Below are 17269 nucleotides of genomic sequence, written 5' to 3' on the forward strand. Positions count from 1 at the left end.
AGAAAATAGAATAGGGCTTCCCTGCAACTCTTAGCCCTTGACAGTGTGCTTAATGGTGCAGAATGTTTTTTGTGGTTAATAATCTTTTAACTTTTTTTGGGTGGGGGAGACTCTGGGATTGAGGAGAAAAGGGCAAAAAAAAAAAAATTGAAAACTTTCCTGTCAAAATACCTCTAAAAACCTCTGAAGCTAATTAGAAAATGGTAATCACTACGCCACCCAAGTAACTTCATTCTTCATTCCTACTCATTAGTTTGTAATATTCATGGGGGATCAGTTCCAAATCTTCCCGTGGATGCTGAAAAATTAGAATTATGCTGAACACTATTTTAAGGACCAAGAACTCCCAGAAGTCCAAGCTGAATTTCAAAGGGGCAGAGGAACTAGAGATCAAATTGCTAACATGCGCTGGATTATGGAGAAAGCCAGAGAGTTCTGGAAAAAAACTACTTCTGCTTCACTAACTACGGAAAAGCCTTTGACTGTGTGGACCACAGAAAACTATGGCAAGTTCTTAAAGAAATGGGAGTGCCTGACCACCTTATCTATCTCCTGAGAAATCTATATGTGGGACAGGAAGCAACAGAACTGGATATGGAACATCTGATTGGTTCAAAATTGGGAAAGGAGTACGACGAGGCTGTATATTGTCTCCCTGCTTATATAACTTATATGCAGAATACATCATGCGAAAGGCTGGACTGGAGGAATCCCAAGCTGGAATTAAGATTGCCGGAAGAAATATTAACAACCTCAAATATGCAGATGATACTGCTCTGATGGCAGAAAGTGAGGAGGAATTAAAGAACTTTTTAATGAGGGTGAGAGTGCAAAAAACGGTCTGAAGCTCAACATAAAAAAAACCTAAGATCATGGCCACTGGTCCCATCACTTCCTGGGAAATAGAAGGGGAAGATATGGAGGTAGTGACAGATTTTACTTTCCTGGGCTCCATGATCACTGCAGATGGAGACAGCAGCCACGAAATTAAAAGACGCCTGCTTCTTGGGAGGAAAGCGATGAGAAACCTAGACAACATCTTAAAAAGCAGAGACATCACCTTGCCAACAAAGGTTCACATAGTCAAAGCTATGGTTTTTCCTGCAGTGATGTATGGAAGTGAGAGCTGGACCATAAAGAAAGCTGACCGCCACAGAATTGATGCTTTTGAATTGTGGTGCTGGAGGAGGCTCTTGAGAGTCCCCTGGGCTGCAAGGAGAACAAACCTATCAATTCTAAAGGAAATCAACCCTGAGTGCTCACTGGAAGGACAGATCCTGAAGCTGAGGCTCCAATACTTTGGCCATCTCATGAGAAGAGAAGACTCCCTGGAAAAGACCTTGATGTTGGGAAAGTTGTGAGGGCAAGAGGAGAAGGGGACGACAGAGGATGAGATGTTTGGACAGTGTCACCGAAGCGACCAAGATGAATTTCATCCACCTCCTGGAGGCAGTGGAAGGCAGAGAGAGCCTGGCATGCTCTGGTCCATGGGGTCGCGAAGAGTCGGACATGACTTAATGACTAAACAACAACAAAAATTTTAATAGCTAATGTTATGCATAGCATGTTCTCTTCCTCCCTCTAGAGGCCAGTTCTGGTAACTTCATAATTTGTTGTTGTTTAGTCGTTTAGTTGTGTCCGACTCTTTGTGATAACTTCATCATTAGAAATATATATTTCTGAGACTTTTTCTTTTAATAGTTTTAATATTTTCAGACTGTGGATAAGTGAATCAGCGGACACTGATCCCCCAGATAAGGAGGTCCTACTGTATATGTTTGTTACAAAAAAAAAACACTATTTACTGGAACCTGTGTGACCTAGAACGTGTTATTTCTCCATTGTGTGTCCTCCCCAGCCCAGGTCTACCAGAATGACACCATGTTGTGTGAAGTCAGGGCACGGTTTGACTGGCCACTCACACGGTCCCCTTTTACCCATCATCCCCATCGTGGCCCATCTCCTCCCTCTGGCTTGTCTCACCCCAAAAGAGATTTACCTGACATTAATAGCAAGGTCAAAGGTCTGGTGGGCCTCGGGGCCTGTGCAGGTCTCTGGAACGGTGTGGACGTCCAGGGCAAAAGGCGCATCGTCCTGGTGTGGCTGCACGTTGTATCTCAAGATGGTCTGGAAAAGAAGCACTGCATCGTCAATGTCGTCGTCTTAGAACTGCAGAGCTAGAAGAGACTCTTTGGATCAGGGAGTCCAGCCTCTGTCAAGGAGGCCCAGTGGGGAATCGAACTCCCAGCCTCTGCAGCAAGAGGCCTTAATCTCACGTGGTTACAACTTTCTTTGTGGCAGGGTCTATACTTGGGCTGTGGAAAAATCCTGCCATTGGTGTGATTCTGGGTGGGACTGCCTGGTCTTAACAGGGTGAGGCAACAGTCTTTCTCCGGCTCCTTTGAGAGATTTCATTGCCAGCAAGAGACCAAGTGGGGCCTTTCCAGGCTGGCCATTTGGGGAACAGGGCTGATCGGGATACAAAGAATTTGTTGAGGTTGGGGAGGTGAAGAGCGATGTGCTATTTGGCATGCTCCTCCCTCCCAAACAGCAAAGGGCCCCTTGGAACCCAATTAGCTGTCCATTAAGTGCTTCCCCTGATCGTCTGCAGAGGGTCAAGGGTAGTGAAATTATTTTTTCTTAACCTCACTCCTCTCTCCATCTGTTGATGCCATGCTATTTTCTCCCTTCCCCCCACTCTCCTTCCCTCATCCTCTCCCCATGACTTTGTCCCTCAAATCCCCCCCCTCCCAGAATCTGTAGCTGATGGAGACTGTCTCCCAGCTAAACAATCAGAATGCATGCCCTACTGCTGGGCCAGGAAGGTGTGCAACAGCTCTTAAAGGGGAGCGGTGGATCATTCTAAGTAGAAACAGTGGCAGACAAGGTCTCCCCCTCTCTGATCCAATCCATGCCCTCCACAATCCATAAGCCATATCTATATGACAGTATGGATAGGGCCCGAGACACCAAATGGGTTTTCTTTTCATCTTGGTTTCCATAATTTGCCCAAAGTGTAGTGGCTGAAATCCTGTTCTGTAAGATATACCATGTAAGGTTGATGATGTCATCAGCACACAGAACTGGTCCCTGAAATATAAACACAAGCTTTCTTTTGAGGCCTTATTACACATTCACACATTACAAAGAGGAAAGACTCTTTGCTGGAATTAAAACACTTGTAAGATCAGGAAATAGGATTTTGTTTGAACATCTGTTTCCTGCCATCAAGCCACCCAGTGAGAAATCAATGTGGCTTGACTGCTGCAAAATTACAATAGGACTTCCTTATCAGTGGGATCAGTATCCACTGATTCATTTACCAAAAGTCTGAAACTATTAAAACTATTGAAAGAACAATCCTAGAAGTATATATTTCTATAGATGAAGTTACGAGAACGGACCACTAGAGAGAGAGAGAGACCCATATTATGCATAGTGTTGTTCACTATTAAAATAGTGTTTGCTGTAATCCACTTTTTTAAAGCATCTGTGAGGGGCTTGGATCCAATCCCCCATGAATAAGGGGGTCCTACTGTATATTCTCACTATCGAGTGAGCAAGGATCTTGGACAAAGGAACCAGGAGTGGGCTTCTGGGGTGACCAGTGCGAACCATTCACTCCAAAGTTTTAGAAAGAAGGACATCCTCTGCTCTGGTCACCATGTCCTCTCGACAGAAACACAGCATGCTACCTCAGAGGGCGTCGGACACCTGTCGGCCCCCTTCCTGTTTCCATCTTCCCCACTGGGCAAGAAGCCTTAGGTTTCCCACCCGTGCTTTTCGGTCGGTCACATGGCTTGATCCTGGAGCTGGCTCCCCCCCTCCCAACTTCTATCTATTCTAGACAGTCTGGGAGAACTCACCTGGGAATAGGCGCAGCCGTCCCCGGTCACCTGGATGTCGTAGTCCCCGGGCACTTTGGGCAGCGCCTGGCACTGAAGGAGCAGGCGGTTGGCGCTGTCCACCTGGAATTGCTTCAAGACGTTCTCTCCGGAAGCGAGGGCTACTCCGGTGCCGGTGCTATCCTTGGAGAAGGTCAAGGCTCCGTACAGGGCGAGGGCCTGGAGGGCGACCACAGTATCCTGCAACCGAAAGCAAAGGGAGGGAGACTTCCCTAGAGATGTGCAGCTCACAGCCTAGATCCCAGTCACTGAAGAGGGAACATTAAGGCTCCTGAAATTGTAATTCATGAAAGCTTTCATGGCCAGGATCCGATGCTTGTTATAGGTTTTTCAGGCTGTTTGGCTATGTTTCTTGATCCGGAACATGGCCAAACAGCCTGAAAAACCTACAACAGCTCCTGTAATTCTTCACTCCAGAATCCCCCCATTAGCTGGAATGCAGGAACTGAAACTGGAAAAAGTTAATACTTTGCTAAGCTCTGCCGTTCTACTGTTCGGCCACAGAAGGGTCTCAGTGAGGATCTGAAACACACATAATGAGAGAGAGCCAAGAGAACTGAACTTCAGCTGTGTTTCTATGAGGGCCTGACCTGAAAGTGGACATTATAAAGCCCAAGGAAGTTGATGAATGAAGACTGGCCAGCAACTTGTAGCTGAACATGCCCTAAAACAAGCTGGACATGAAATTCTATTTCAAATGCTGAAGTACTGCACAACACCAGCAATCATTATGTTAGACTGCACAGGGAAGCCATTGAAATCCACAAACACCAGCAGAGCTTCAACAAAAAAGGAAAGTCTAAAACGCAACAAAGCCTGGCTCCCAGCACTGAAAAATACAGCCTGCAAAAGGTCAAGAACTCTACCCAGCCACAAGGACCAGTGATCACTGCACACAAAAGACCAACTAATGACACCCATCAATCACATGGACAGATCATCTCTCCCCTTATCACATCAAAACTCACAACAAAAAACACGCTGATCACCACAATCACCCAATCTACTGAAAAGGACAAAAGCTGATCCCACAGCTATAAATACTCAACTATCCCACAAACTGCAACAGAGCACAGACAGAGTTCTGACTCCTGTCCTCTGAAGATGCTGGCCACAGAGTGGCGAAACGTTAGGAAAAGAAACCTTAAGAACACGACCAAACAGCCAGGAAAACCCACAACAACCATTAGATCCCAGCCGTGAAAGCCTTTGAGAATACATTGAAATTGATTAGTTTGAAATGTGGGGTAGGAGGAGAGCTTAGCAGATACTCAGGGCTGCCAGAAACATCAACAAGTGGGTAGTAGACAAAATCCAGCCTGAACTATCTCTGGAGATGAACGTATTGAGGCTGAGGGAGTCCTACTTTGAGCACCTCATGAGGATTCTTTGGAAAAGACAATAATTCAGGGAAAAGTGGAAAGCAGCGGGGAAAGAGAAGGACTGACTCCCTAAAAGAAGCCCCAGGCTTGCAGGGCAGTTGAGGACAGGAGCCCTTGGGGTCCTTTTAAGGAGAAAGATGTGGTAAAAATATTTTAAATAAATAAATCATTTTGGAGAGTAGGGTTGCCGTGACTCTGAGGCAGATGAGCAGCCCATAACAGCCACGCCGGAGTAGCTCTGTCAAGCTGAAGGCCAACCATGGAGGGTCAACTATGGCCCAGGAAGGCCAGAAGCCTCTCAGCCGTAGGCCCTCCGAGCTGCCCAACTCCGTCAGAGGCTGAGGGCAGCCGCCCTGCGCCTGGCCTGACAGTGAGGTCAGGAGGCTTAGAGGGGCTTTGACGGGCAGCCTGTCTGGCAGAGCCCCTCCCGAAGGAAGCGATGGGGCAGCTTGGCTGCTCCCTCCGTCTCTCGGGGACATCCCCTGGTCCTTCGTGGATGGACGGACAGACGAACAGACGTTTACCTGCGTAGAAGAGAACCCGCCCGTGGGATTCTGTTGCTTGCTCAGCCACTGGACCGTGTGGGCGGCTTTCGTCAGATCCTCCTGGGCCGGGGCCGGCTGTTTGGTCAACCTCGCGAGAAGCACATAGGAGGTCATCTCCACCTCAGCCGAGGGAGCGCGGGGACGATAGAAGGCAAAGTCAGGCTGATTGTCTTCCTTCCCGGGCCTCTGCCAGTGAATGGAGCCATCATCTTCGGAGGCAGAAAAGAACCGTCAGTCTGTGGCTCAGCACAAGCCCGGGGCGGGGCCAGCTCTCCCATGAGGCACAGTGAGGCGGTGGCTTCATGTGGCAGAAACCACCCCCCCTCGGGAAGGCCTCTACCGCTTCGGACAAGCCCTGCTGCAGCAGGCAGAGCTTTCCAGAACCCAAACTGGGAAAAAGTGACTTATCAGCAACAGGGGGAGCTGGCTGTAACTCGTTATTTTGGGGGAATAATGAAGTTACTCTCCAGGAGGAAAGTTAAGGAGCAGCAACGGTTATTTGATGGATGTCAAAAGTAGTCCTCCAAGACTTTCAGAAGTAACTTTTAAAGGCATGTGAGGGAACTTTTTTTAAGGCTTTGGACAAGGATTTTTGAAGCTTCGTGTCCTTCTGTTATCAATCCTGGCTTCGTTAATAGAACGTTAATAGAAAAGGTACGAGCAGCACAACAAGAAATGGGCTCCGTCGCTTTTTCAGTTCTGTGGTGGTGGGTAATGAGAGAAAGGAGCTACTTCTCCAATCATTCTAGTTTAACAAATGAGTTGGAATAATAAGCAGATGGGAATAAGGCTGCCCCCTCCAGAGGCATCTCGTTCCCAGAGGAGTGGGCGGCTGCCCTGGGTGATGGCCTGCTCTGCACGGCTGGGTTGCCGTTGTCCCAACCCCGCATGCTGCCTCCAGGAGGTGGGCCCTCCCTTCCCTTCCAAAGGGCCACCAAGCTCAACGTGGGCCCCCTTTTCCTCGTCCTTGTCCACTTTGCGTGGAGCCCCCCAGCTTGCCCACCTCCAAAGCCAAAGGGTGGCAAGAAGGTAGCCTTCCCTCCAGTCTGCTAAGTCTTTTTATTTCTTCTTTCCTTATCCTACCCCATCTTGGTAATCCTTTCTTAAATTAATTGTCTTAATTAATATAGCAATTGTATTTTTATGATTATATCAAAGCAAAGCGTGCTGCTTATATACCGCCCCATAGCGCTTCAAGCACTCTCTGGGCGGTTTACAATTTTTAATTATGCAGGCTACACCCCCCCCCCCCAAGCGAGCTGGGTTCTCATTTTATCGAGCTTGGAAGGATAGAAGGCTGAATCAACCTTGAGCCGGCTACCTGGGATTTGAACCCCGGGTCGTGAGCACAGTTTTAGCTGCAGTACAGCGGTTTAACCACTGCGCCCCGAGTAGACATGGTCTAGAGGGGCGGGGTAAAAATGTAATAAATATATAATAAATAAATAAATAAATAAATAAATAAATAAATAAATAAATAAATAAATAAATAAATAAAGCCCAGTCCCTGAAGCCTTCGAAAGACCATCTCCTTTGACCAAGGCGTGGCTTCTCACCTTCCTTCACCGCCACCTCGTCCAGGAGGCGCAGCATCTCGGCTCGCTGGTCTTCCTTCCCGGCCAGCGCAAAAGCGTACGCCATTAAGGCCCGGGTGTAGACGTGGACCTCCTTGGCCCGAGCTGCCGTCTCCAGGCAGAACAACGCATTGCGCACCAGGGAGTGCTGAGGGGAGAGAGAGAGAGAGAGAGAAGAAAGGAGAGGCAGTGAGGCCCAGCTAGGTTGACAGGGGTTGTGGGTGAGCGGATTGTTTTGAAATGCGTTGGTTTAGTTGCAAGGGTTCCCAACCTTGGGTCTCCAGATATTCTCAGACTGCAACTCCCAGAAGCCCCGGCCAGCACTGCTAGCGGCAAAGGCTTCTGGGAGTTGCAGTCCAAGAACGTCTGAGGACCCAAGGCTGGGAATCACATCTCTGATGGGAGGGGATGATTGAAGAGCATGAAAGGAAGGCAAGAAGGCTTCTGATTTGCTGGGAGTGAAACCAAGGGTTCTATTATTATTATTATTATTATTATTATTATTATTATTATTATTATTATTATTATTATTGTTGTTGTTGTTGTTGTTGTTGTTGTTGTTGTTGTTGTCGTCGTCGTCGTCGTCGTCGTCGTTGTCGTCGTCGTCGTCGTCGTTATTGTTGTTGTTATAGCAGAGAGTGGTAGGACAGAGGGTGGGAAGATAGTCTCTCTCACACGCGCATCATCTGTTCCAAGGGACAAACCACAGAAGGGAGGGGAGGAGCCCAAGAGGGAGAGCCGTCGAAGGCAGAGAAGAATCTGGCATCTCTCCATCCAAAGAGGCCCAGTAAGGCCATGTTGTTTTTGCTCACAAGGAAGAACATCCGGCGCCTATATATTTTTTTTACCTACCCTTGACAAAGGAAAGGATTAAACAATCGGCTGCTATTATGGGGCACCTCAGATCTGATGCCCGGGGCAGTTCCTTCCTTCTGTCATCCCTCAAAGGAGGTTCTTCTGGACTTTGGCATATCACCTGCAGGGGCATCATCTTATTTGGCGGGTGGGGGATGGGGTGGGCACATCTATTTGTGGAAGATTTTCAGGAAAGCTTTAAAGTCGGGGGGGTACAATGCATGGATTTTGGCCTTTGTCCACCCCTGCACATTTTTTCTACCCCCCAAGACGACTGTCCCTCTGAGTTTTTCTGGAGCTCAACACATCTGGATGGGACCCAATTTCCGAAGGCTGACCGACTCCTTCTTGGGTCCAAGCTGACCCAAGGACCCCGTGTCTCCCTTGATGAGCCGGTCTGGCTGTTCAGATCACCATGAGGGGCCTTCCTCTCAGTCCTGCCACCTTCCCGGGCGCACCTGGTAGGGACACGAGAGAGGACCTTCTCGGTGGCGGCTCTTCCCAGACTCTGGAACTCCCTCCCACTGGAGACCAGGCTGGCCCCATCTTTGCTTTCCCTTAATGACTGGCTGCCTGAGAGATGTTTTTAAATGGATTGTTGTGCCTTGTTGCTTTTAAATGTGTTTTTAGGATTGATTTTATTTACTGTTTTTAATATTGTATTTGTTTAATTCTTTTAAAATATTTGTGTATTTACTGGCTTTAGCTTTTGAATATTGTGTTTTTAATGATGGCAGCTGCTTTGGGTCTTTTTAAGGAGAAAAGGGGAGGGGGAAATATTTTAAATAAAGTAAATATGCTGCATCATCCTCATCATCAGTGGGAATATTTGGATGGCACACTAAGCCAGAGTTTTTGAGAAGATTGGCTCACTGTGAACAAAGGCAGGATGCTGGTACCCCATCCCTCCCAGTGGAGGAAAGAGCAGAGGAAGTGCATAGAAGTTGCTTTTTTTGGACCACGCCCCACAGAATCACCAGGCCGCATGGTTTGCTGAGGTATTTTAGGAGTTACAATCCAAAGAAGGAACGTCTCTCCCGGCTCTGAGCTAAATGAACTGTAGGAAAGAGATCTCCAGAGAAGAAACCAGACATGGAATAAATGAATTCAGTGCCGCCACTTTTCCCTTCCTGCTTCGTGCGACGCCTCCCTCTGGCTTTCCCAAGGTGGGGGGCTCCGGATGGGATACAGGGAGGGAGAAGTCGGGCCCTTACCGTGACAGGCAGCGATGACTCCAGCAAAGCAATGGTGACGTAGGCCGACAAACTGAGCTCATCATCCACCCCACCCTGGAACAGAGAAGGAAAGGAGACGGCAGCCATCAGCTCCAGGCACATCCCAAGGGCCACCCCCTCCCTCTTGTTCTCAGGACCGGCTTTCTGCAGCCTTCACCCTCCGGCAACAACAAAATGCGGAAGGGCGTATTTCCACAGGACAAAATTACAGCTGTTTGATACCCTTTCTTATTCTAAGGCAGTGGTTCCCAACCTTGGGTCCCCAGATGTTCTTGGACTGCAACTCCCAGAAGCCTTTGCTACGAGCTCTGAGGACCCAAGGCAGAGAGCCCCTCTTCTCGGGGATCCTGGGGTTTGTAGTTCTTTTGAAGTCTTTTGAATTCTCAAGGCAGTTCAAGGGTCATATGCACGGGAGGGGACAATCCTTAGTCAACGACAACTTCCAGGATTCCCTAGAGTAGACTTAGTAAAAATACTATGAAACAGACATGTAGACAAGATTAACTCTTAAAATTATCGTACTTCCGTAAGAAGTACAATAAGTCTACAGCTTTGAGGAAAGAAGACTGAGGGGAAATAGGAAAGCCCTTTTCAAATACTGTACTTGGAAGGCTGCCCTTCAGGAGGAGGGGCAGGATCGGTTCTCCATCATCCCAGAGTGCAGGACACGCCACAATGGGCTCAAGTTACAGGAAGCCGGATTTCGGCTGATTATCCGGGAGAAAAAAACGCTTAACTGTTAGAGCAGTACAACAAAGGAACCAAGGACCTCAAGAGGTGGGCGGGTGCTCCAACATTTTAGAGGCCTTCAAGAGGAAGGTAGACCACCACCTAGCAGATCTCCTTTAATTCGCATTCCTGCATTGAGCGGAGGGCTGGACTCCGTGGCTTCATTCATAGGCCCCTTCCAACCTCATGATTCTACTGTTTCCTGTGATTCAATGACATGCCCTAATTTAATCCTGGATACCCGAGGTAGGAGGACCACTTCAGGGACATCTCCAAAATTTGTCAGCACTGTTCATCCTTCCTTTCATGACGATGCGGGGCTAACCCCTGTGGCTTTTCCCACGACAGATAGGGCCCGCCTGGTACCTTCAGAGCATTGTTGAGGAGGGTTCCCGTGGTCCGGAAGCAGCCGTTCTCCTTCTGCCGAACTGCCAGCCAGGCCTGAGCATCTGTGATGTGCTGTTGTTCCACATAAATCTGGTGACTTGCCCGAGCAAAGGACTCCATCACAAACGCCGTTAACCTGTGATATAACCCCCACCCAAATCGTTAGTGATTGATTGACTGACTGACTGATTGATTTCCATTCATTCATAGAGCTATCCTGGTTTTCCAGGCCCCATGGTACCCCTTACCTATCCGCATCACCAAAATCATGGTGGCTTTCTCTTTTCCCTTCCCTTGATTCGTGTGTTACTGCTCCTTCAAGTTTTAAGAATGCCACATTCTTGTTAACGATAAAAGTACAGTAGGACTGTGGGGTTAATACCCAAGGTTTCACTTATCCGCTGCTTCAAAATATTAAATAAAAATCCCAGAAATATGCATTTCCAAGATGTATTACCAAAACTGGTCACTAGAGGGAACTAGAGACTGTGAAATATATAGGGTTTGCTATATCCATGGTTTTCATCATCTGCGGGAAGGCTTGGAACTGATCCACTACAGATACAACGATCCTACTCTAATTAGAAAGCAACTGTAAATAACTTTTGGAATGAAGGTTTCCATCAATAAGATCCATTCCCAATATAAATTAGTAAGACTTTCATTCCTGTGGAAAAGAATTAAATCTAAGTTGCTATTTCTAGCAAACTACGTACTTTCAAGCTCTGTGCTTTTTTAGTTGGAAACTTTGCTCCTCTTTATCTACTGGGTTGTGAACTGATTTCATGAGTATTTTCCCACCAACCGCACAACATTCCTCCTACTTTGATTAATACTGTGACCTTTCCTGTAACTCCCTGTGTTTCATTCAACCATTTTGCCTTGCTTTTCCCCCAGGGAACGGATTTTAGCGCTGTGATGAACTTGCTTATGAAAGTTAAATAGATTTACTTTATAGTGACAAAGTTAGTCTAGAAATCCATTTGATTTCTGTGTGTAAGTTAGAGAGATGTTCAAGGTCAGTTTGCAAAAGCTCTGTGCAGACCAAGGTGACCGTTATCTCGTCGCTAAGCAACTATCTTAGCCCAGACGGAGCAAGGACATAATTCTTTATTTAAGATTTATGGGATGAGAAAAGAAAGAAGAGCCGGAGGGGAACAAAAAGAGAATTCCAGCACGGACCGATGAACGTCTGAAGAAAAGCTCAGAAACTTTATTTTTGGAATGGACAGTAAGATTACCTAATAGAATCTCTAGTTTTATTGAAAATGTAGTTAGACGTTTGCTATTTTCGTTTTTTGTAGAGGAATTATATCTTTTGGTGATGGCTGGGGATTGGAAATGATTGATTAAGTAAAGATGTCTTGTTCTGCTTGTTTAAACTAATTTCTTGCTAATTGCTATTTTTCTAATAAAATAAGAAAATGCTAAATGTCTGGAAGTTGGCTTCTTGGATAGACCATAAGCTACAACAGTTAATTGGCTACCTTAAATTGATGTGTTTAATCAGGCCACGTTCATGCTACCAATTTGGGGTCCTATATATTAAAGAGTACTAGGATGATTAGATCTCCTAGAACTCCTGTAAGTGTTTTGTTCTTTGTTAAATCGGATCAGACTTGGGAGAAAGAATGATTCAGCTGCCCTAGGGTAAAATTAAAGGACCCAGTTTTGCCTGATAAGGAGCTGATCATTTCTGGACCCTCTCTGGTTCGTGTAAAAGCAGTTTCTTCGGAAAGGCTTTTATGACAAGCGCTACAGTGCTTTTCATTGGCGTTCATTTCTGTGGCAGGAGTGCCAACTGGAAGCCTTCAATGAGCATTTGAAAGCCCTTTTAAAACCCAGTCCCATCAGGGGAGCCCCAGAAGAGAAGTTTCTTTAATTTCATTATAAGGATTTCTCAGGAAGGCTTTAAACAGAAGTATTTTTTCTTGAAAAGGTCTGTTTGGATGTGAATCCTGGTAAAACAGACACTCCATGGTCAAAAATTCCTGATCCCCTTCTCTTTTCTTTCCTAATGTTTTACCCAATGGTTGAAAGTTTTCTATTATGTAACTCTTTTGTTTTTATAGTGTTATCCTATGATGTAAGCCGCCTAGAGTGGTCTATCGACTAGATAGGCGGGATATAAATAAGATAAATAAATAAATAAATAAAATTTAAAAAAAGTTATCCGATGCTCCGTTAGGAATAGTTTGCTAAGAATCACTAAGAGTTCAATTTTGCCAGCTTTGATCATTTCAGCAGGCCTTGCCCCTCTATCTATCTATCTATCTATCTATCTATCTATCTATCTATCTATCTATCTATCTATCTATCTATCTATCTATCTATCTATCTATCTATCTATCTATCTATCTATCATACCTACATACACACATGAAATAAGGACAAAAGCATTAAAACCACTTTGCCAATTGTGGGGAAAATTTATGCTGTTATGCTGTTGCAATGTATATGTCTGTGGCAGTAACAAATGTATATATCTATGGCAATGGCAGGCCTCATGCTAAAACTGCAAGTCACTAGTTTCCAGTAAGGATGATCATTAACCTGCTGTCTATTGTCTCTGGATAATGTAGTTAAAGTGTTCGTGTATTCAGGAACTTGTCTGTGTATTTGGATGGTATCTGTGCCTGTTTACTATTAACTGTATGTTTACCAGCCTGTCTGTTTACCAACTACTCTGTTTACTGATGACTGTGTATTCAAGGAAATTAGCTGTCTCTAACTCTGGTTATTCTGGCTGTGTATTCAGGAAATTAGTTACCTCTGTATTGATTAACTAGTGCAAAGGTAGTAGAGTACAATAAAGGGGGCGCGGAAAAGGAGGGAGAGATTCCTCTGGACAGATGCCTGAGGGCAGGCTGTCCTTATTCATCCGGATCCCATCCTGAAAAACCACACTCGAGTGTCCTGTGTCTTTTCTTTTCCCCCTTGCTGGTCAAGGAGAAAGATCCCTGCCCTCAGGCTTCATCTGCAAGACCCCTACTTCCTCTCATCTTGCAGATCCCGACAAAATGGTGCCCTCTCTGAGGTAATTCACCTCTCTGAGGTCCATTCTCGAAGACCACCTACTCATCACGCCCGGTATGGAAGGGCTACAGCGCGCGCGCGCATCCTCTGGATCCCGATGAGTAGGACTGAGGTCAACTTTCGACAATTCGCACTCATCTCGCCTGGCACAGGCCCCAAGACGCGTCAATCATCCGCAAGGATCCCTCGGGTGAGTGGAATTTGTCAAGTAAGACACCTAGAACCTACACTTTTAGCAACATGGGAACTTCTTTATCAAATCTTCAGGAACAATTTATAGTGTGTACTTGCCTCCAAGACACACGTAACATCTTTTTCGATCCAGAATTCGAGGCTAAACTAATCAAACAACTCCCTCAAATTCTGCCTCCACTCCCTTCAGCCTCTTTGGCTTGCCTGGAGCAACATGAGAACAACTCCTGGAAAATCCAGGATGAATTAAAAGCATTGGCATCTCAAGCAACTGATATTGATAACCATCCTTCAATGGATACAACAGGTGCTTGTGCAGAAACTGGTGTCATTTCTGCCCCTCCTGTCATTGAGGGAGCAGCAGAAGCACAGAGAGATGTGCCAGCTGTTTCTGCTAGTTGTGAACTGCCCCCATCTCAAGGCATCCACAAACTGCAAAGCAGTAACCAGGACAATGGGATGGACTCTTTATCTGCCCCATGTCTTAATGACTGCAAGGCCTTGACAAAAGATTCCTTTCCACCAGCAGAAGGACTTACTTGCCTTCAAGAATGGCAGGATTTAGCATTTAAGCGTGCAGAACTTAATGCTGGTGCATCCCCTGATAGTCCTCTAATGTTTATGGGAGGAGCTGCATTTGCTACTGCTGTTCAGCAAAGCTTCATGACAACAGCTTTAACTCAAGCAGCAGAAGTATCTATAAACGCATTCCAATCAGCAAATCAAACTGCATGCCTGACTCCCTTGCTTGCTGGTCTGAAAGAAGCAGCAGCTACCTCAGTATCTCCGCCGGTTCAGCCAAAGTTGCATTATGTCCCAGCGAATTGGGACCCAGGCCCAGATTTCTTTGATATCATGGACTGGGGTACAAAAGCAGCTTTGCAAGCATTAGATGGATCATATAAGGAAGGGGAGGAGAAAGAGAATCTAAGGGGGGTAACTGCTACACCCAACATGAAGCTTGTTTTGAACTGCTTTTTCCATGTGCATAATCCTGTTTGAATGAAAAGTCCTACTCAGCCGGACATGGCAATTATATAGATCACCAAAGAATGCCTCCCACCTGGCCAGTAGAGAGACTAATGCTGCATATTGGGGTGGGAGGAGGCGAACCAGAAAGTTTTCCCCATCACCTTCCAATCTGGAGAAAGCATTGTTTACACTCAAGCCACTTGTAAGGATCCAAATGATGTCCTGCACACTCTAGGTTCCATGTTCTTAGAACTACAAATCCTATCACACCTTACATTGCTGAGTTTCCTGAGCAGCTGAGCATATGGGATTTCATACAAGCCTGCATTCCTGTCTCTGCCTTCCAGGAGTAACAGTGTCACATCCCTGAGAAAATGTTTGTTCCAAATGCTGTAAATTGTCAAAAATGTTTGTTTTTCTTTCTGCAGGATAAAAGTGCATGGCATGTGTTTCCTCTGTTAGCCAGATCTTAAAGGATAATAGGTAGTGAATTTTAGAGAAGCAATTCTTAGTTTTATGCTCAGAATTAACTGCAGTTTTAGCCTTTGAGTTTTTCCTAATATGAATTTAATTTTATTGTAGACACTGTATGTTTATTCTTTTACATGTCACAGTTTTCCTTGAAAATTATTTTCTAATGTAATATGAAAACTTTGTCTGTTTATCCCTGAGACAGGGAAGCATATTATTCCCTACAAGTAGGCCCCACAGTAGGCAATTTTGTACACTGTGATGCTAATCCATCTGACATGCCTGTAAAAACATATTTTCAGTCCAGGGGAAATTTAAAGGCACTAGCAGGCAACTTTTTAATTCAGTCAGTTGTACAGTAGAAGAGCTTTGCCCGGAGCCAGGCAAATGCATACCAGCATCATTCTTTACTACTCATCCCTCAAAATAAGTTTCTGTTCTGTTGCCAAGCTCTATATGTATCTCTCCAGTCAAGTGTCATACAAGAAATTCATGGTGTGTGTGTCTTCAGTGGGGAAGTTGTCTGTGTCACATATTTCTATGCAAAAGTTCTGTATACCTTAAAGTTTTTTGCTTTTGCCTCTTAGCAATATATTGTGCTTATATATCTGAATAATATGTTTTCAATATGTTTTCTTTTCCTGAAAATTGTTAGGTACTCTTATTATGCATCATTATTGTAACTGTAATTTTAGTTATCCAATATTGTGTTTTCTTTAATCTACACTGTAAATTTAGTTCTCTTGCCAGATTCCAGGTTTCTTTCCATCTGAACAATGTTTTAAAGTTGTAAAGAAAGAGTTTTGGCTCTCAGCGCAACAAGGAAGCAGGTTTGGCTATTTGAATGCTTTCCTTATTCCCAGTGGCCTGGAACATGCTATTCCGCCCTCTGCTGAAGATGAGCCTGACTTCATGCCATCATATCTGAACTCAACATTTTCAAGTGGACAACAGCCATTGACTTCAACAAAATAAATAAAAAACGGTTGGGATGTGGGGAAAATTTATGCTGTTATGCTGTTGCAATGTATATGTCTGTGGCAGTAACAAATGTATATATCTATGGCAATGGCAGGCCTCATGCTAAAACTGCAAGTCACTAGTTTCCAGTAAGGATGATCATTAACCTGCTGTCTATTGTCTCTGGATAATGTAGTTAAAGTGTTCATGTATTCAGGAACTTGTCTGTGTATTTGGATGGTATCTGTGCCTGTTTACTATTAACTGTATGTTTACCAGCCTGTCTGTTTACCAACTACTCTGTTTACTGATGACTGTGTATTCAAGGAAATTAGCTGTCTCTAACTCTGGTTATTCTGGCTGTGTATTCAGGAAATTAGTTACCTCTGTATTGATTAACTAGTGCAAAGGTAGTAGAGTACAATAAAGGGGGCGCGGAAAAGGAGGGAGAGATTCCTCTGGACAGATGCCTGAGGGCAGGCTGTCCTTATTCATCCGGATCCCATCCTGAAAAACCACACTCGAGTGTCCTGTGTCTTTTCTTTTCCCCCTTGCTGGTCAAGGAGAAAGATCCCTGCCCTCAGGCTTCATCTGCAAGACCCCTACTTCCTCTCATCTTGCAGATCCCGACAGCCAATCTGCTTGGAAATCTTACTTTCAAGCCCTGTTATCTCTTAGCTTTCCCGGATTCTCCCAGGAATTCACCCCCACCCCACCCCCCACACCCACGGCTTTCTACTTAAGGCTAACATTGAGACTCTCACCAGGCATTTCCGGGCTCTTGGTGATGTTCCCCGAAGGTGCTGTAGGAGCCATCGGAGTGCTTGTAGTTCAGCTGCCTCTGATAGCCTGACAGAGAGGATGAATATTATGGTGAATGAACATGCTCATGCCAGGCTGATTAAGAAAATATGACAGGACCCCCAAATCCATGGGATCACTGTCCGCAGACTCACTTATCCACAGCCTGAAAATATTAAAAAATATAAAAGAAAAATCCTAGCAATATAAAAATTTAAAGGTGAG

At 45.4% G+C, this 17269-nt stretch overlaps 1 protein-coding gene across 1 annotated transcript in view; it reads right to left on the reverse strand.

Moving 5' to 3' along the window:
• The window catches only part of LOC110091340 (alpha-2-macroglobulin), a 73969-nt gene that overhangs the window by 8958 nt on the left and 47742 nt on the right, over window positions 1-17269 (reverse strand). Inside the window, exons 25-31 of the mRNA XM_072988442.2 lie at window positions 17008-17092; window positions 10592-10748; window positions 9476-9550; window positions 7389-7554; window positions 5812-6041; window positions 3867-4085; window positions 2000-2127 (exon numbers count right to left, since the gene is read on the reverse strand). Coding sequence (XP_072844543.2) covers window positions 2000-2127; window positions 3867-4085; window positions 5812-6041; window positions 7389-7554; window positions 9476-9550; window positions 10592-10748; window positions 17008-17092 — 1060 coding nt within the window. The remainder of the gene's footprint in view (window positions 1-1999; window positions 2128-3866; window positions 4086-5811; window positions 6042-7388; window positions 7555-9475; window positions 9551-10591; window positions 10749-17007; window positions 17093-17269) is intronic.

Source organism: Pogona vitticeps, chromosome 2 (genome assembly GCF_051106095.1).
Source record: "Pogona vitticeps strain Pit_001003342236 chromosome 2, PviZW2.1, whole genome shotgun sequence".
In the NCBI taxonomy this organism is placed as follows: Eukaryota; Metazoa; Chordata; class Lepidosauria; order Squamata; family Agamidae; genus Pogona; species Pogona vitticeps.